Source organism: Aethalodelphis obliquidens, unplaced genomic scaffold, assembly GCF_003676395.1.
Source record: "Aethalodelphis obliquidens isolate GAN/ISIS:26980383/991018 unplaced genomic scaffold, ASM367639v1 scaffold25, whole genome shotgun sequence".
Classification (NCBI taxonomy): Eukaryota; Metazoa; Chordata; class Mammalia; order Artiodactyla; family Delphinidae; genus Aethalodelphis; species Aethalodelphis obliquidens.
Genome location: NW_020837969.1, coordinates 28,333,343 through 28,353,815, shown reverse-complemented (window position 1 = coordinate 28,353,815; position 20,473 = coordinate 28,333,343). Strand labels below are relative to the sequence as shown.

Genomic DNA, 20,473 nt, shown 5'->3' with positions numbered 1-20,473 from the left:
ACATCTGGAAATAACACAAAAGCAGATAATCTCATCTGCAAAACAGGGAGAAGACTGGGACCTCAAAGGGTGATGGTTGAGGATAAAATGCAAGAATGTGTGAGCAACATTAAATGAGCAACACGAAGCTGCTGAGATGGAAACAAACTGACACCTGAGCCTCCTGCGCCCACATGCTGATACTCCATCACGCCATTTTTATTCCAGAACAGAGGTTTAACCTAGGAATCCTTTAAACGCACTTGGCTAGGAAGCCATCCTTGCTCAATAAGAATTGGCACTCGGTACTGTGATGAAAAGTAACATTCTAAAGGATGCTTTGGAAGTCAAATGCTTTTCTTTCACTATTCAAAAACCCTGCATGATCTGCTTGCCTGAACCTGATTGCCAGCGGATCAGAGATGGGAAGACTGCCTGGGAAGAAGTTATCAAGGAGACGGACGGAGCCAAAGAGGAGGCATCACTGCCACTCCTCTTCCTTGCCCACCTAAGTGGAGAAAAGAGACAGGACCTTTCCTCCTGCGTCAATTTAAGAATCTCTCTGTACTTAGACTACTCGGAATGGGGAGTTCCTCTGGAACAAGCCTTTGAACCCACACTGAACCAGGTTTTGGACAATGGCAGACGTAAAGAGCCACAGAACCCTCTTGGTATCCCTCTTCTTTTGATGTAACTCTTTCTAAGCCATTTTAATCTGCAGAAAATATCAACTGAGTCAAAACATACTTTTGGAAGAAGAGCGACATCCTTTGCATATGTGATTTGTCGGTTTAAATCAGCAGTAATTGCATCATCCAGGTGTACCAAGAGCCAAGTATGGAAGAAGATTGCTCCCTGTCTGTAATCCTCAGAAGCCTTCACTTACAAACGGAATTTTGATGGGGTTTTCAGCTTGATAGATGTTTCCTTATTTTGTGGTTACCTTTTGCCCTGGGGGGAATGGCTTGGGAAGGGAACGTCTGAAGAAAAATCTAAGCGAGGAGTAGAGTGTTACCAACTGTCAGTTTTTAAAAGCTAGTCGGCTTAGTACTCGTGATAGAAACTGAGCTGCGGAATGTAAAACGCAACATGCCTAAACTGGCTTGGGAACAATGGAACTTTCGGGAAGTCTCTGTTTTCTCAGAGCCTCACTCTCCAGCCAACAACATTTGCCAGGTATTAAAAAAAGGTGGGAGGGGACGGGCCGGTGAGGTGAGTGCTAGGTATGAACCGTGAGAACTTTTTGCTCAATAAAGCTTTGAATCTTCCCTTGTGTCCTTCTTAATAAAATCTCTCCTGAAAACACATGAATGATTTGCATAATGTTGGACGCTTTCAGGATTATGGAAGTACGTCATGGATATGGGGGCTGGAAGGTGCAGTCTCGTGAGGATGGGTGGGGGCTCCCGCAGTGTGTGCTGCCTGCCCGAAGGGAAAAGAACTGGTCCACGTGGTCTCTGCTTCCTTCAACTCTAAGTTCTATAATCCTAATGAATTTCACAAAAAAGTCTGAAAAGTGTCCTCTCTACCAGGTTGCAGAGAGGGCTGTTAAGAACGTGCAACAATTACTGCCCTTTCTCCCAGTTTCTTTACTGCCCTTTCTCCCAGTTTCTTTACTGCCCTTTCTCCCAGTTTCTTTGCTGCTTCAAACATCTGGGAGAAAAACCAAAGAATAAAATAAAACTAGGAAGTAAAGTCCCTGTCTCTCAAGGCAGTAGATAAGCAATTGAAGTTTTTCTGATTTCACTCTAAGAGCACTTGATCATTTGATTTACTTATATTTTAATCTATTTAGCTACAGCTGACAGTGTCCAAGTAATTACGTTTTCAGATTTTAGGCAAGGGAAAAATGAAATGGATTTTTGCCTAACGCCCTAACCAGACTGTTAATGGCTTGCCATGGCTTACTATGACTTCTTCTCTATGGATATTCTAAAGAGGGTTTCCTTAGACATCAAAAAAGACATGGCATCTAAGACCTGTGGGTGAGTGAAAAAAAATAAATTAAAGTCCTATGCACGGCCGGCATTTGATTATCTTTCTCTTTTCTTCAAGAAGTGATTTCCTTGACAGCTATAGGCAACCATTTTCCTTTCCTGGCACACGTGACAGGATTGCATATTAAGACATGCCTCGTATGTGATTTCCATATGGAGAGCACTAACTCTACTCCTCTCGATCTCCCTCAGGAAATATGATCATAGCCCAAATGAGGGAAAACAATTCCTGCCTTATGTGGCTGACACTGAATCTGCTCCAGTTTACTAAACAGCTAACCTGTTGCAAAATTTAGTATCTACCAGTCATTGTGACACACCTAAGAAGTGATACCATGTATTCTGGATAAGAAACACTGCTCTCAGGAGCTGAAGAAGCAGTAGGACAAGAGATCAAGCCAATGCTTTCGTCTTGTGAAAGTAGGCATAGCATTCATCATCATAAATAGCATCTATTCATTTTTTATTTATATATCTGTTCATGATCAGAACTTCAAGAAAATTCTTAGAGCCATGAAAGATGGCATGGATTGGCCTGAAGAGAGGCTAGATGTGGGGAAACCTGCCAGGACGCTATTTCAATCATTGGGATGAGAAATAAAGAAGGCCACGGCCAAAGGGGAGATGGACACCAAGGACTGGAGAAAATGAAGCCCCCCAGCCAATGGCGGGACCGACTCCAAGAACAATGGCAACTGTCGTGAATACAGGAATGCAAGATGTTGGTGGATGGTCTCTGTGGACTATTACCGGGTTGTGTTCCTTTGTGCTGGAATTGGGTGGACGTGTGGTCCGTGGCCCTGCTTTAGAGAAGAAGAGGCATTTAGGAACACCTCTGCTCTCCCTCCTTCCTATAGCCATTGGTGCAGGAGGAGAGCCAAGCTAGAGAGATGAGCTGGTAGATTCACTGCGGCGGTTAGAGCTCAACCTTCCAGGTTTGGAATGCTCATCCCTAGGGAACACTGGGCTGGGCTGACTCCCTTCTTAAAGAGGTCACTTAGTCTGAGATGTTGATGAAAAAAATGACGCAAGGCAAAACCTAAAGAAAACTATGAAGTAGAGTAAATTCAAGTTTGGACCTCCTATTCAAACTATTTCTTATCATTTCTGCACATCCCCGACCCCTTTTCACGCCCTCTTTCCAATTTCCTCTTCATAATTCCCCTCTCATTTACGCGTGACTCCATCACAAACATTAACATTTTAAGGAGGAATCTAAAGCCTTTCTCAGGGGGTGAGGATTAGGGGAATTTGGACACAGCTTTCCTAAGGCCACTCTCCCGCTGCCCACTCTCCACGCCATCACGTACAGAGACCGGTGTGTGCTTCTCCCTGCCCTGGTTGAGGACCCCGACTCTAACATCTCAGGCGTTAGAGAATTCACTGCTGAAACGGCAGGCAGCGAGCTGTTTAGCTGGAGCTGGCAAAGTTTCTGCCCAGTAACTTATCTAATCACATATGATTCCCCCTGCTCTTCAGGCTGGCCCTACCATGCATGGTCTTCATGCGGATCCAAAACACACTGGGAATGGGTTCAAATAAGTAAAATCTACCAGGACTTCTCTGCCAATTCTTATTTCAACTGAATTTCACTGATGAGAAAAATAACGAGATTCTTTTTTGAGTCTGTGTTCCCACGGGTTCTATGATAATTACCGTATATGTAGTACTTACTATTTGCCAGGAACTGTTCTTAATGCTTTCTATGTGAATAGACTCCACCTGTATACTCTTTATGTACTAACAGTCTCATTTAACCCCCTGAGATATGTAATATTATCACCAACATTTTACAGAAATCTGAAACACTCTGAGAGCTTAAAGAGTTTGCCTAAGATCACACAGCTAAGAAGTAAGTGAGCAATGCAGAATCCAACGTTTTTAACCACTGCACCCTGCTGCCTCTCTAAAATGTTAGATTATGAACTTAAGGGGAGAACCTCTGGTATGGTTCTATTCAGACAAAAAAAAAAAAAAAAGGAAGTGACCAAAGAAGAGGGATTATAAATCATAGAACATCAGAACTGAAAAGAGCCATAGCAGTGATGAGGACTGCTGAATTTCAAAAGGATGACACTGAGATCCCAGAAGGTGATGTGTCTTCCCTAAACCGCATCCAATCAGTGGCACTGCCGCCGTCAGAATTCAAGTCTTCTGACTTCTCATTGAGAACAGGAGGTGGAAAAAGTTGGTGGGGCCGAGCAAGCTTAATTAACTCAACGAAGAGATAATTCTTTAAAGAAGTGGACCGAGGATACATTTCATCTGACTCTGAAATGTAAAATATTCAACCTGAAATCTGAACTAACTCTAAGTCAGTCAATTTTCTATTCTGTCATCTATTGGTAAGTTCCTTAGTCCTTTTAGAAAGTTAATTCTCTGGAAGAATTTCCAAGACATTATCATGACTTTTAAATCTATAAGGCCAAGTAGTCCCCTTCTACAATGATGTCCTCTTTGGCACATTTTTGGCTAGAACTAACTCTCCAGGTTCAAATTCACACACAAGTCCACTCCCCTGGCTACCAGACCCTGAGGGTTTCACGGTACTCTGCTGCCATCGTCTGGCAGAGTGAAGTAAGAACAGCTGGCTCACGCATAGCCGGCTATTTAAGAATCTTGGTACCAGATTAATTAGAGTTGTCCTGGATGTAGTAGAAGCGGTGATGGAGGATCAGCATGGAGCAAGAAGAAAAAAAAAATGATTCTATTATGAGAAGAATGAAAGGTTCTGGGGAAGATCAAATGCCAGATTATAAACTGAAAGTCTTACTGATTCCCTAGATACTATAAATTACCTGTTATAGAAATGGGTGAAATTTGGCGTATCTACAAATAATGAATGCAGAGCTCTTTTCTTTACACAGAAATCTTTCCATCTTTATACTACACCAACTAACTTCCTGCTTTAAAATATTTATAACAAAAACACACTTAAAAGTCAGCTAAATGATTATTCAATTTATAGAAGTTTTTGTTTCGCAAAATGACTGATAGCAGTGCATGCATATGAGTGTATAACTTACGTGCAAAAGTTTGATTTGTACGCTGTGTTTACAGGGATATGTCTACTGCATGAAACAATGCTGAATTTTCATATGGGATAAAGATGTGTAATGAGACGATACTCTTAATGTATTATTTTTTTCTTTCTTATTCACATCTCTTTAATGGGACATTTCTCCATTTAGTCAGCCTCACCCATTGCCTCAAGAATGATTCATACTGGGCCTCCCTGGTGGCGCAGGGATTACGAATCCGTCTGCCAATGCAGGGGACACAGGTTTGAGCCCCGGTCCGGGAAGATTCCACATGCCGCGGAGCAACTAAGCCCGTGCGCCACAACTACTGAGCCCGCAAGCCACAACTACTGAGCCCGCATGCCTAGAGCCCATGTTCCGCAACAAGAGAAGCCACCGCAATGAGAAGCCCGCACACCGCCATGAAGAGTAGCCCCCGCTCACCGCAACTAGAGAAAGCCCACACGCAGCAACAAAGACCCAACACAGCCAAAAATAAATAAATTACAGAAAAAGAATGATTCTTATTGTTATAGAATGCAAAAGAGTCAATGTTTAACTTCTGAATCCCAAATAGGCTCTTGAAGCCCATTTAATTAACAGTATTCTTCAGAGTCAAGCGTTCCGTTGCAAGCCCTCTAGGTAATAGGGATTTCAGCAAATGGCACAGGAATAGTTTCTTTCTATGCCCAAAACTGTCTTAGATTTTCACAAAAAAATTTAAAGGGTCAGAGAAAATAGATATGGTTAAGATAGAGCCTTTAGTTCAGAATGTGGGATGGAAGCATGAAAAGTTCCATGGGCTTGCTCCTCCATGAAACAACAGTAACTAGCGAAAACTGAAACACACACACATACAAGCCCAATTAAAATCTCTAGAAATTGTCCTACAGGCATGTAGCAAATGTAGACAATTTATTCAAAAAATTATACCAAACCTTAGGAAGAGCTACAAGAGCCACAGGCACTTGAGACACAAACGGCTTCCTTTCCTCCAACCCCAACTAAGTGTGACAGAAGCTCCATTCTGGGTACTTGTGCCCGGAAACACAGAGCTACCCTTCCCTCCAGCTTCCAGGCGAGGGCTACGGTGTGTCTCGGGGAGGGGCAGGGCACCGGCATTTCTCATTCTCCCAGCCCCATGGTGCAGAGGCTAAGTTCCAGGTGAGCACAGCCAAGAGGCTGGGGGCTCCCTTCCTCCACGCAGCCCTCACTCATCACAGGGTGAAAACCATGGAGCACTGAATAGCCTCATCGCAGCGCACACCCAAGGCCGAGGTTTTACAGTCGCAGAGGCAAACCAAGTCCAGAAGCTAGCGCCACTGCCCAGAGACCTGCTCAAAAAGCAGATATGTCAATTCCAGAGAGGTGGACGACCGTTTCTACCCCACGGCTCCTGGGCAGTGGCTCAGAGGTTCTGCCCAGAGGGAGAGGCAGGCCACTACCATAGAGAGCTCTGATGTTCTTCCCGAGGGAGTTGGCTTGACTTGGAGTAGAGTGTGGAGAAGCTCAAGCCCAAGGATGTTCTTGAAAACAATGGTGATTTGGGTGGCAAATCATTAAGTGGATGCTGGTAGCTCCAGGAGAACAACAAGGTAAACCATGGGCGAGGACTGACCATAGTGAACCAGGAAAGAGACAGCGAATAAGTGCTCTCTCAGGGTCAGAACAAACCTCAGACTAGCCTCAGAAACTACTCCTGCAAAGGGGCTCAAATTTAATTGGATAATATTGTAAAGCAATATCTGCTTCAGGGTATTGTCAAAAATAATGGAGTCTCTGGCAGCCAATGAGCGTAGCCCAAGAGCTGGGTGTGATACCAACAGAGGCAGAGAGCTTAACAGAGAGTCAGGAAAGGAGACAATTAAAAAGAGCCCAGTTAAAACCACTGTCATCCCAGGGTGACTATGTGCATCCCAAGGCTATACTCTCTGACGGGCAACACCAGAGGCTTCACACTGCAGGGGAAATAGAATTCAATGAAATAGTCCAGCCAAGCCACTAACCCACTAATCCAACAAGGAACGACAATACCACCCCCGGTGTCCAGAGGTGCTACAACGAAAAGTTTGTGCTTCAAATTATTTGAAGAAAATGAAAAGCCAAACCACAGGATGGGAGGAAACATTTGCAAATCACATATCTGATAAGGGACATGTATCTAGGATATTTAAACACCTAATGCAACTTAATAATAGAAAGACAAGAGCCCAATTTAAAAATGGGCAGAGGATTTGAATAGACATTTCTTCAAAGAAGATATACAAATGGCTAATAAGATCCTTATTAAAAGATGCTCAACATCTGTAGCCATTAGGGAAATTAAGTTAAAAATCACAATAAGATGCCACTTTACACTCATTAGAACAGCTACTATTTTTTTTAAAAAAAGGAAAATAATATGTGTTGGTTAGCATGTGGAGAAATGGGAACCCTTGTTCTTGTGCACTGCTGGTAGGAATGTAAAATGATGCAGCTGCTGTGTAAAACAGTATGGTGGTTCCTCAAAAAATTAGACATAGACTTAATATTTGATATAGCAATTCTACTTCTAGATGTATACACAAAAGTTAAAAGAGGAACTCAAACAGATATCTCTGTGCCAATATTCATAGCAACATTAACCACAATACCTAAATGCTGGAGACAATCCAAGTGTCCACTGACAGATGAATGAGTAAACAAGAGGAAGTGTATCCACACAATGGAACATTATTCACCCATGGAAAGAAGTGAGGTACTGATACACGCTACAACATGGCTATGTGAAAGGAGCCAGATACAAAAGGCCACGTACTGAATCACCCCCTCTTTATGACGTGGCCGGAAGAGGCAAATCTGTAGAGGCAGAAAGTAGGCTAGTGGTTGCCAGGGGTGCAGGAAGAGGAGGACGGGGGATGACTGCTGCTGGGTATGGAAATGTCCTAAGATCGATTGTGGTGACGGTGGCGTAAATCTGCTGATATACTAAAACCCACTGAATTGCTGGACCCTTTAAAAGGATTTGGTATTTACTTCATAGTATTTGAATTATATCTCGATAAAGCTATCACCCAAAAATGACAGAGCCTGGACCCCTGAGAAAACACTTAGTCCCTCCCAACCAACACACACACCTGGTGTCTCAGGAAGGTGAGAGGTGGTGAGTCAAGGAACACAGGATAATTTTATGGTGTGTAAGGGGAGAAAATCCATAGGAAAACCCTCTTCATATGGATCCTGGTGGGCGCACTTAGAGGAGTATTTAGTAACAGTGCAAGATGACTAGAGAAGAGCAGATGGCGGCATGTGTGTGTTTAAGCAGAAGATGGCCTGAGAGCACCACCTAGGTTCCCACATCCTGACATGCACACCTGCGAATGTGGGGAGACTGACAAATCCCACAGAGCAGAGAGACCAAAATAACATATGGAATAAAAAGACTAGGAGCAAAGGAAAAGGGGACTTTGCAGACCTCAAGACCAGAGGCTAAAAACTACAATGAGGTGCTACCTCACACTGGTCAGAATGGCCATCATCAAAAAGTCTACAAATAATAAATGCTGGAGAGGGTGTGGAGAAAAGGGAACCCTCTTGCACTGCTGGTGGGAATGTAAATTGGTGTAGCCACTATGCAGACCAGTATGGAGGTTCCTCAAAAAGGAAACATAGTTACCATAGGATCCAGCAATCCCCATCCTGGGCATGTATCCAGAGAAAACCATAATTCAGAAAGATACCTGCACCCCAATGTTCACTGCAGCATTATTTACAATAGCCAAGACATGGAATCAATGTAAATGTCTATTGACAGATGACTGGGTCAAGAAGATGTGGTACATATATACAATGGAATACTACTCAGCCATAAAAAACCCCAAAATAATGCCACTTGTAGCAACATGGATGGACCTAGAGATTGTCATACTAAGTGAAGTAAGTCAGACAGAGAAAGACAAATAGCTTATGATATCACTCATATGTGGAATCTAAAGAAATGATACAAATGAACTTATTTACAAAACAGAAACAGACTCAGAGACATAGAAAACAAACTTATGGTTACCAAAGGGGAAAGGTAGGGGGGAGAGACAAATTAGGAATTTGGGAGTAACATACACACACAACTATATATGAAATCGATAAACGAGGACTTACTATATAGCACAGGGAACTATACTCAATATTCTGTAATAATCTATATGGGAAAATAATCTGAAAAAAATATATGTGTGTATATATGTATGTATATGTATATATATATATATATATATATATATACACACACACACACACACACACATATATATATAACTAAATCACTCTGCTGTACACCTGAACCTAACACAACATTGTAAATCAACTATACTTCAACAAAAAATAAATAAATTTTTTTTAAAAAGAAAATCCTATCTGAAAAAAAAGACCAGAGGCAATGGCAGGGACGATGGATTTCAGTAACAAACGACAGTAGGTGACCTAAATCCAGGAGGAACAGAGTTACTGGTTGCCAATGCAGAGGTCACAGAAGTCGACACTTACAGACCTCAGGAACCAGTAAGGAGGACTCTCATGAAAGGATGCTTGGCTGTCCACTACGAGAATACCATGAGGTTAGGCCAGTTTTCTCCTGCATTTAGATAGAATACTACTGGGGAGAAGAGAAGAGAAGAACCTTAGAGAGAAGGAGAGCCCTGATAGGAAATTCAAATTCTGAATTAAGTTTAAATGCTGAAACACTGGGATTTTACCCAAACAATCTTAACATACCTGGAAGAGACTAAGTTTAAACCAGAAGCGATTAAGTTATCATGAATGCTCGAAATAACTTTTCTCTTCCTGCTTTAAGCAGTAAGGGTTGTTGGTGAGCTATCGAGTTCAGCTTGAGCAAAGGGGGAAAGTTTCACTTCTTCATCACTATGCCAGAATGAGTAAATTTTAAGCTCCCTACAGTCCATTAAGGAAGAGAGTACTCAAGGAACGGTTTTGTTCGCAACACTAGAAGAAATGATAATTATGCTGGTGATAGAGGTCTTAGCTAATGCTACAATGGCAATCGTATTGCAATATAAATGTGTCAAATCATGTTGTACGCCTTCAACTCATACAATGTCGTATGTCCAAGACATCCCGATAAAATTTAGAAAAATAGAAATGGTCATGAGGGGGTATCCTTATACCCAACGAAGCAGTCAGATGCAGGCTGAACTTTTAGACTGAAGGTGGGAAGACCTGCGTGACGTAGACGTGTCTGGGATTGACTTGGAAGGTGCCTCCAGCTGGCTATGTGACTTTGGACAAAATTACTGAACCTCTTTCGGAGCTCATCTGCATGGCCCGTGAAGGGGCTGAACTAGAGAACCAGTAAGGTTTCTTCCAGCTCTCAAAGACTGATTCTCAGGTCTTGGATGCCCAGTGGGGAAGTATCTGCCACTTCTTGGCCAAGTTCACGTGGACATTGTCTTTTAAGAGATAGAGTCCCTCCCCTTTCCTTGGCCACGCCCCCAGAAGCTGGGCTGAGGACAGCCCGGCAGAAAGCGCAGTTACCTGTCTTGTGTCGAGGATTCTTGCTTTTGCAGCTACATTTTCCAATTAGCTCGGGCGTATACACATCACTGTGACAGACGGCACAGTAAAAGAAGGCTCTGCACAATGAAAGCAAATCAAGAATGACTGATGTGAGGCTTCACGCTAAAGCAGCACGGGGCTGACTCAGCCTGCCTGCCATTAAGTTGTATTCGCTCTAGGACTTTCTCCCCGTTAAAGCAATAAAAAAAAATTTACCTTTTGACATCCTTTGCAGATTCAGCAATAAAGAACCCTAGTGTGTTCTTACGGAGCTTAACTTGAGCAGGTGGATTTAGTATCAGCCCACTGGAAACAGAAAATAATAATACAGTAATTTTCCCCTCCAATTTCTGGGGCAATATCTGTTTTTACCAAAGGATTCTCTAAGTTGCAGAGTTAATAGGACTCAATCCCTTTTTACCGCCAAAATTTACAGTAGAAAATGTGAATGACTGCATTTAATTCATCGACTGCTGCTGAATCTACTGAGGGGGGTCAGGTCATAGCCCAATTGCTGAGCTGCACACACTCCCTGGATTGTGTCCTGCATCAGAAATGGTCAAACCAATGCAGATGCAGGAAGCCTTGCTGATTGAAGCTACCCAAGGCCAAAGAGGCCAAGGCCACACGGCTGCTAGTCTAGTCTTACGGTCATCCTAGTGGTGTACATCCTTAGGCTATTTGTCCTTTAAAATTAAATTCATCTAATTAACTAGCTGGATTCAAAAGTTCCTTTTATTTGCCTACACAATTTTTGAACTTGTTTATCTCTTGACTTCACTTTTGTGTATCTTGATTGCAAGATTTTTGAGAGCAGGAACCACACGAATTGTTTCTATTTCTACACTACTTGAGTATTTTGATTGTCTATTTTATTATGGTTTTGTGTGTTTGAAAACGCTGCCTGATAAACTTCATCCATGATATGTTTTGGTAGGGTGCTCCACGATGACTATCTGAGTTCCTCACATTTCTCCCTGCTGGTCAGGATCTCCCGTTTTCATTTCCTTTCATTCAGACCTCCAGCATGGTGAGGTCTTACAACCCTACACCTCCCCTCGCTTCATTTGTGCGTGGTCTAAGTACTCCTTTCCTCCTTTAAAACACACCCCTCCTTTCATACGCACACTGGAAAGAGGTCAAGTCTTCCTTTGGGCAAAGCTTAGTCTGTTGTTAGGATATTCCAAAGTAAGGCGTCAGAGCCTTACAAAACCAAAGAGCTTGTGCAACAAGAGATCCTCAGCTCTACGCCAAGAGCAAAAGACGCTGAAGAGCTGAGCTCAAGCAGATGATCGCATGAGACATCGTGCGTCACTTTCTGAGTACTGACTGACTGACACTAACGTGTCATTGGAATCACTGCTTTTGACTTTGAAAAGGAGAGGACAGAGTTGTGCCTCCCCCGTCCCAGTATCATCGGTTGATATTCACTACCTAACAAGCATATGTTTAAGTTGTATCTTCATACCTCCTTTTTTAAAGGCAGGGTCCTCTGAACTCACGTTAAATGCTTAGTTATGAAGATACTGCCATAATAATTTCTCTGGTTCCATTTGAAAGAAGAGGTGAACATCTTTCAAAGAAGTTACTGCTTGATCCTCCCCTCACCCCCTTCATGAATCACGGCCAGCTGCTGTTAGCGAACACAGGCCACTGGAACTAACTCAGAACATTCTCTGACCGGGGTCAGATCCAGCTTCACCTCTTACCGGGTGACAAATTATTCCCTAAGTGAGATCCTGAGGATTATCCAGAGCTTTTGCACATCTTAGAGTCTAGTCGAGTGCATCAGTTAGAAGAAAAAATAAAAGGTGAGAAAAAATAGGTTTTCCCCTAGCTTTTCAATATACTTGCCTGAAGCCCAGCTTTGAGATGCCCCATTTCCTCCCGTGTACAGGGACTGTGGTGGATTTAGCACAGCCTGGTGATCAGAAGCGCCCCCAGAGTAAGTTCACATTCTCGCTTGGCCCCTGGGTGTGGTGCAAGCTTGGGGAAATGATTTAACTTTTCTTGGCTTCTCCTCTGTACAAATGGGGCTAATTGTACCCTTCTTACAGCACTGTTGGGAGGATTCGGGAGTTAATGGAAGTGAAGCGCCTACAGCAGTGTCGGCCATGAAGTAGCAGTCATGTAAGACTGCTATTACCAATATCTTTGCCAAATCAGGATTTAATTCTTTTGGTGCATCTGACTCTCTGGTGAGAAACCAAAATTAAACCTGTGTTGGAGCAGCTGCCTCATTTACTGGAGCTAGATGTATGCTAGGCAGTAAACGGCACCAGAACTTCTTGAATATATGCAGAACTTAGTTGCTTATTCATGTTTCTGGTCCTGACAGTCATTCTAATAAAGTTTATAGCAATCTAGGATGTTAAATGTGGAAAGGATATTAAGAGCATTTGGTATAACAGTTTCTGAACGCCAGTGAATAAAATGACTGTATCATGGGGACTCAAAAAAATTCAGAGATTCTAGTTTTATAAAGTCAGAAGTGAGGTTTTGAATTCTATGTCTTTCAAACTTTGCAAATAATTCCGATGCATAACCCAGGTCATTGAAGGCCCAAAATGTTAAAACCTCATCGTTTTGGGCTGGTGTGAAACCCAGACTCCCCGGCTCGTGAGGCTAAGATGCCGTCCTCTTTACTCTCACCTATTTCCAGTAGAAAGGGCACTTGCACATGGGTTTCGATTTCGAGATTTCCACGAGCACGGCAGAACTGTTAAGTAAGATTCAGCCGGCCAGATGGTACTATTCTTTACTCTCCTTAAGCACTTGCTCTGTACTGTAGCCCACTGACCCCTTCTGCTCAGATACCTTCTACATCCTCTCTAATTGACACACTGTTTCTTCTTTCTAGCCTTTCATATACTTTGTAGTCCCTCTGATATCATTCAAAATTACTGAATTTTGACTGTTTCCCTATGATTTTAGGGTTCCTGGTAATGTCAGTCTTCGAGCTGGAAGGGGTCTTAGGGATTAATTAATGTGACTCCCTCCTTTTACAGGTGATGGACACTTCTCTGCGGCCACTGGGCTGGCAAATCATAATCAGGACCAGAATCTAGTCTATTGATTCCAAGTTAATTCAAGGTAGTTTTCCACTAAAAAACACACAGAAGCCAACACAAGTGTTTCTTGTTCTCTATCCCACTTAAGCCTCACTTTTTAGTTTTCAGCATCTTTTATCTCTATATCACTGTGGCTGATTCTGGACTTTCTTTTTTATTATATGATAACTTCTCTCACTTCTTATATTATTCAGTACGCATTTTCAGGAAATGCTGATGGTCTGATAAGGTTACCTCTTTCCTTTATCAACAGCACACTTTGCCCAGCAGGCCAAATTCCCGTATTTTGTGGATGAGTTTCTAGGCTAGAGTTTGTGGGAACATTTTTATCACAAATAATTCTATTTCATGGTATGGTTTCATGGTCAAGACTTACAAGACCTGGTAATATACTGAGGAACAGATATGAGAAGGTGACCATTTCTTCTGTCTCCGGATCATGAGACACAATTGGGGCAAGGCCACAGGAACCAAGGCAGAGCTCCTGCCCGCCCACTAGGGTGACTGTTCTAACCTCAATCCTTAGAGACAGTATTATATGCACCAGAGCAGCCCGGGTGCCTTGAGAGCCTGAGGCCGGCTCCCAACAAAGAGCAAAAGGCTTAGTTATGGCTGTACGTCTGGACAACTCTTAATCATAAAGATTCTCCTCAAAGACTCTGAAGCAATTTGAAGTCTCATTGGTACCAGTAACCATGACACACGGACTTGTGTTCGATGGCTATCAGCATGAGGTGCATCTTCACGAAGCAGAGCCTGGGAAGGAAGACAAGCGATCGTGAGGCAAGCGACGACAGCAGAGCCCCAGGTCACAACAATACGACGGACACTCTGTGCTCTCTGCCTGGGTGGACACCACCCCCTCCGCAGAGGGAGAGCCTCTCAAATGTGGAATGTTCGCTGGAAAGTGAATCCATCCTGGAGTAACGCAGAGCCAGTGCACCAACTGGGACAGGGATGAACCTGTCCCGCACAGACTGTGAACCTCCAGGCTGCAGACACTCAGACTTACTCATCCTTATACCTTCTGTGTTTGTCACTGAGCCTGGTCTAGAGTGAGCCCTTTGTGGACACTGGGGAAAGAATGCATTGCACGAAAATGACGAAAGTGTTTCCCTTAACTTACCGGCAAACATCAGGAAAGCTCATTCCAGCAAAGTCATCAGAGAGGCGTTGAGTCAGGATTTTGTTCTTCAGGCCGCTGAAGAAATGTTTCTGCCAGGGCTCTTTAGGGCAGATCTGGAACACACATGAGGCACAGTGATGTGGAAAATGGGATATTCGATATACAAACTGAGTATTCTGCTCAGCACCAAACCAGTACCCATTGCATTCAGGTCCCAGAAAGGAGATTTGTCCTCGTGCTTAACTAGAGAAATGTCAAAGGAAGAACAAAAACTCTAACATACATCTCAACTATTTCCAGGGTGAAGTAGGAGCATCACGACTTAGTTCCTCCCCAGATGGCATCCACGCCTCCTGCTGGAAATTAATTCTTCTTCCAATAATTTCAGCAAGGTAGACTGGTTTTTGCGTCAGGAACAATAAGATGGTAAGAATAATGTGGAATCTAACTTGTCTCCCCCTAGGTATGGCCGTGTAAGATTTTTTTAAAGAACACATTCTGACTAACCATACACCACAAAGATGAAAATATTCATGGCTTCTGCTCAGTATCAGAACCCTTCTTGGTTTAAATAAACTCAAAAAGCCATCCTGATCAATGGAAATGAGAACGTAAAAATCCAGGGCAGTGGTAGGCTTCTAGAGAAATGGGGGATGCGACCAAAGGGTTTCTCTCAAAAAAAGCTAAATGTTGTCTAACTGGGGGCGGGGGGCAGATGTTGCTGAGTAACTCATCTCTGACATCTGTGTAAGACCCCCAGGGATTCTCTTTTGCTCTATCTGCATCCTCCTCCATCCACAGCCATGAGAATCACCACCACGCTGCTCTGACAGGGCACGACGGGCCCCTTAAAGCCCAGAATCTCCAATGAAAGCCTGGAATTCCTAGGAACTCAGAAACACCACGGCAGTGGAGAGTTAAGGCCAGTTCAGAAACACTCCTCAGATGGCCATCTTGTGGTTTAGGAAGAACAAAACAAAAACAAACACACAAACAAAAAAATTCTGCCCTGCTAATAAAAAGGACCACCTCTTTCCAATACACCTCGTCACCGTCTCAAGATGCAGCTGACTCTCTTGCATTTTCCCCCTTTCTTAAAGTCCTCTCCCTGTGCAGTTCAAGTCACTAAGTCCTCATGACCAGAGACACTGGCTTAGTGCTGCTAATCCGAGTGTTCCAGGTTCTGCAAGAGGGTAAAAAATAGCCGCAGAGATGAAGACGTCCTGAGTCAGGTTTTTTTTTTTTGCAATAAAGACATTTTATTTATTTTAACATCTTTATCAGAGTATAGTTGCTTTACAGTGGTGTGTTAGTTTCTGCTGTATAACAAAGTGAATCAGCTATACATATACATATATCCCCATATCCCCTCCCTCTTGCATCTCCCTCCCACCCTCCCTATCCCACCCCTCTAGGTGGTCACAAAGCACCGAGCTGATATCACTGTGCTATGCAGCTGCTTCCCACTAGCTATCTGTTTTGCATCTGGTAGTGTATATATGTCCATGCCACTCTCTCACTTCGTCCCAGCTTACCCTTCCCCCTCCCCGTGTCCTCAAGTCCATTCTCTACATCTGCGTCTTTATTCCTGTCCTGCCCCTACGTTCTTCAGAACCATTTTTTTTTTTTTTTAGATTCCATATATATGTGTTACCATACAGTATTTGTTTTTCTCTTTCTGACTTCACTCTGTATGACAGACTCTAGAAAAAACTAAAAATAGAACTACCATATGACCCAGCAATCCCACTACTGGGCATATACCCTGAGAAAATCATAACTCAAAAAGGGACATGTACCACAATGTTCATTGCAGCACTATTTACAATAGTCAGGACATGGAAGCAACCTAAGTGTCCATCAACAGATGAATGGATAAAGATGTGGCACATATATGCAATGGAATATTACTCAGCCATAAAAAGAAACAAAATTGAGTTACCTGTAGTGAGGCGGATGGACCTGAGTCAGTTTTTTTAAAATCAGAATGGGAAACAGGATGACAAGATGGAGTTTGGATTTAGATAGTAGAATCGGGAGCGTGAAAAAATCAGTTAGATTAGATCTAATCTAAATTTAAGCTTAAGGCAATCCTCTGTGCCTAGAACCAACTGGAGATGCTCCTCAGACTACGATTTCTCACCATATAATCTATATAGATCAACAGAGTCAGAATACATGGCATTGACCCAATGCCATGTATTCTAATCTGACTGCCCAGAAGTTTTACAAATATTCACTCAATACCTGGAAAAAATCAGGTTATGAGTAGATTAGCAAGTCTTATTTCATAGATGCAGAAACTGACAGAGAAAGTTTAAGTGCCTAATCTGAGCAAAACTGGACATAAGACACTAGCATCCGGATCGTTAAACCTAAGTTAATAGGTTTAAGTAACTAAATTAATTTTAGTTAATTAATTTAATTAATTACAGAATCTAAATCACCAGAGCAGAGTACAACATGAAAAAATCTTGCCCTGTTTAGAATTTCTGAAAGAGAGTTTCAGACTTCACTCCCCCCCAACCAAAAAATCTTCATGACCACAAATCTCTCTTAATTCCTATCTTCCAAAAGCCACCTTATGAATATTGACAGGTGACCATCATCACTGAGGAGGTTCCAACTTTAGATAAACAAACAATAAAAAAAAAACAAACCCAAAAACCCAACAAACAACAGCAGCAATAAAGCCACAACAGGGCAGGTTGTACATCTCTTACCTTCTATATTTTCATGAAAGAGACAAAGTTTTCATATAGAGTTCACACTCTATTTTCTCTAGACACAGAGATTAAAAATCACAATCCTCATAACACAAATTGCAGTTATCCTGCACTTTCTAAGCTTACAACACACAGGCAATGTCCTCACAAGCCATTTCCTGGGCTACACACAGTGACCACTAAGTGAAGGTTAAGGCATGTTCGCCGTATCATCACCAAGGCTCATTCCTACCGCTTGATGGTCGATTTTATTTCTCTGTATATGGCATCTCCTCGCATTCACAGGGGGAATTACTAGAGAATGCTGTGGTTTCCGGTTAGGATTTTGCTGACCAGAGTATCTCTTGAATCTTATACCTCTTTTGCTTTTCCTTAACAGCACCAAAGAAGGGACCAGAAAAGGTATACAGAGTTTTTTAAATTTATTGGACAAAGGAAATAAAGTGCAAAGAAAAGCCAAGAAGAGGCAAAGGTGGCATAATTAAATGGAGAGAAAGGTGACTCTCGAGAGGCTCTGGACAATAGGATACCAGGCCCAGCTGAGGGTTAGAACATCTTTCCCAGAGCATTTCACAGAGATGGCATTTGGAAGGCATACTATGTGCTACAGTATTTCATCCCAGTAGTCCATTTAGCCATTTATTTTGTCTCAAACAAAGGTATCAAAAGACCTGATGTAGGGCTTCCCTGGTGGCGCAGTGGTTGAGAGTCCGCCTGCCGATGCAGGGGACACGGGTTCATGCCCCGGTCCGGGAAGATCCCACATGCTGCGGAGCGGCTGGGCCCGTGAGCCATGGCCGCTGAGTCTGCGCATCTGGACCCTGTGCTCCGCAATGGGAGAGGCCACAACAGTGAGAGGCCCGCGTAAAAAAAAAAAAAAAAAAAAGACCTGATGTAGAAGACTGGGAGAAGATATCTAACAGCCAGAGGCACGGGGCATAGTGGTGAGACTGTAAGTCAGACAATTCTACATCTGCTACTTACTAACTTACTATTAGTTAGCATCCATGACTGGGATACTACCTTGAAATACTGAGGGAAACACAATGCACTTAAAATGCATGACACACAGTAGGCATTCAACATGTGGCTACTATTATTATTACTGCAATAGAATATCCCAAAATAACTCGGAAAATTAGATTTTAATATTATTTGTATTATTATTTCTCTTTGATGAATATAATTTATTATTATGTCAATTACTTGGTATTTAACATATATTTAAATGTATGATTTCTCCACTAATAACATAACCTTTATTTATATTTCTACCTTCAATAACTCAAAGTGCTTCTACATTTATGAATACATTTACTGTCATAACGTCATGGATTGCTGGGAGGAAGCAGGGTTATGATTTCTATTTTGCAGGTAAATATTCTTAGGCAACAATAAGATAAACAACTTCTTCAAGGTCAGTGTGGTACTTGGGACTTCAATCTAGATGTCTCAATCCCTTCCCAGCTCAAGTAGAAGTCAAATCTCATTTCTTGGGGCCTTCTTGCTTCCCTCAATTTTTATTTTCTATTTCTGATATTAATTTATGAGGACATGGGGATAGAGCCAAGATTCAACATCAGTTTCCAAGGTTACCTTCTTGTTTTGCTCAATAAAGAGAGATGTTAGAAAGGTACACAAGCCTGGCACCAAACAGCCTTGGGCGATAAATCCCAGCTTTAATTCAGCAAAGCAGATGATGTTGTCTCCAGTATTCCAGTTCCAGCTGGGGATCTTTGGCAGAAAAACCTGTTTCATGGTAGAAAGTAGTAGAAACAGACTTGTGGATACAGAGAAAAAACTAGTGGTTACCAGTGAGAAGAGGGAAAGAGGGAGGAGCAAGACAGGGGAAGGGGATTAGGAGATACAAACTACTATGTATAAAGTAAATAAGCAACAAGGACATAACATACAGCACAGGGAATACAGCCATTATTTTGTAGTAACTTAAATGGAGTATAATCTATAGAAATATTGAATCACTACGTTGTACACCTAATACGATGTTGTAAATCAACTGTACTTCAGTAAAAGAAAAGAAAGTCAAATATTAGAAAGAAATATACCTCAAGAAAGTTCCCCGAATTTGCAATCATTTTGTTCGCTTGCTTTATGTTTTTGAAATATAATTAACGTATAACATTATAATAGTTTCAGGTGTACAACATTCAATATTTGTATATATTGTAAAATGATGACCACAGTAAGTCCAGTTAACATCCATCACTACTGTAACTTACAAGTTATTTTTTCTTGTGATGGGAACTTTGAAACTCTATTCCCTTAGCAACATTTAAATATAAAATAAAGTATTATTAACTATAGTAACCATGACTCTTTTATACTAGAAATTTATACCTTTTGTCCCCGTTCCCCCATTTTGCCCACCCCCACCTCTGGCAACCACCAACCTGTTCTGTGAATCTATGAGCTCAGGGTTTCTTTTTTGTTGTTATTCAACATATGACTGAGATCATATGGTATTTGTTTTTCTCTGTCTGACTCATTTCACTTAGCATTATGCCCCTGAGGTCCACTCATGTTGCAAATGGCAAGATTTTATTCTTTTCTATACTTTTTGAGAAGACTGTGTATTCTGGTGCTTTTTAATGCAATGCTCTGTATTTGTCTAAGTCATGAGGTATAATATGTTGTCTAAGGCCAATGTTTCCTTATTGATTTTTTTATCTGGATGATCTATCCATTGACGAAAGTAGGGTATTAAAGTCCCCAACTATTACTGTATTGCTATTTCTCCGTTTAGATTTGTTAACATCTGCTTTATAAGTTTAGGTCCTCCTACACTGGTGTCATAAATATTTACAAATGTTGTATCCTCTTGTGGGATTGACGCTTTTGATAATGTAATGTCCTTCTTTTTCTCTTATTAGTCTTTGTTTTAAAGTCTATTTTGTCTAATTATAAGTATAGCTTCCCCAGATTTCTTTTGCTTTCCATTGGCATGGAATCTACTTTTCCATCCCCTCACTTTCAGTCTGTGTGTGTC

General features: G+C 42.0%; 1 protein-coding gene across 1 annotated transcript in view; it reads right to left on the bottom strand.

Annotated features, from left to right (window-relative positions):
- The window catches only part of KCNU1 (potassium calcium-activated channel subfamily U member 1), a 154,998-nt gene that overhangs the window by 68,735 nt on the left and 65,790 nt on the right, over window positions 1-20,473 (bottom strand). The window contains exons 16-20 of the mRNA XM_027123016.1: window positions 19,063-19,215; window positions 14,741-14,853; window positions 14,302-14,370; window positions 10,760-10,849; window positions 10,523-10,620 (exon numbers count right to left, since the gene is read on the bottom strand). Coding sequence (XP_026978817.1) covers window positions 10,523-10,620; window positions 10,760-10,849; window positions 14,302-14,370; window positions 14,741-14,853; window positions 19,063-19,215 — 523 coding nt within the window. The remainder of the gene's footprint in view (window positions 1-10,522; window positions 10,621-10,759; window positions 10,850-14,301; window positions 14,371-14,740; window positions 14,854-19,062; window positions 19,216-20,473) is intronic.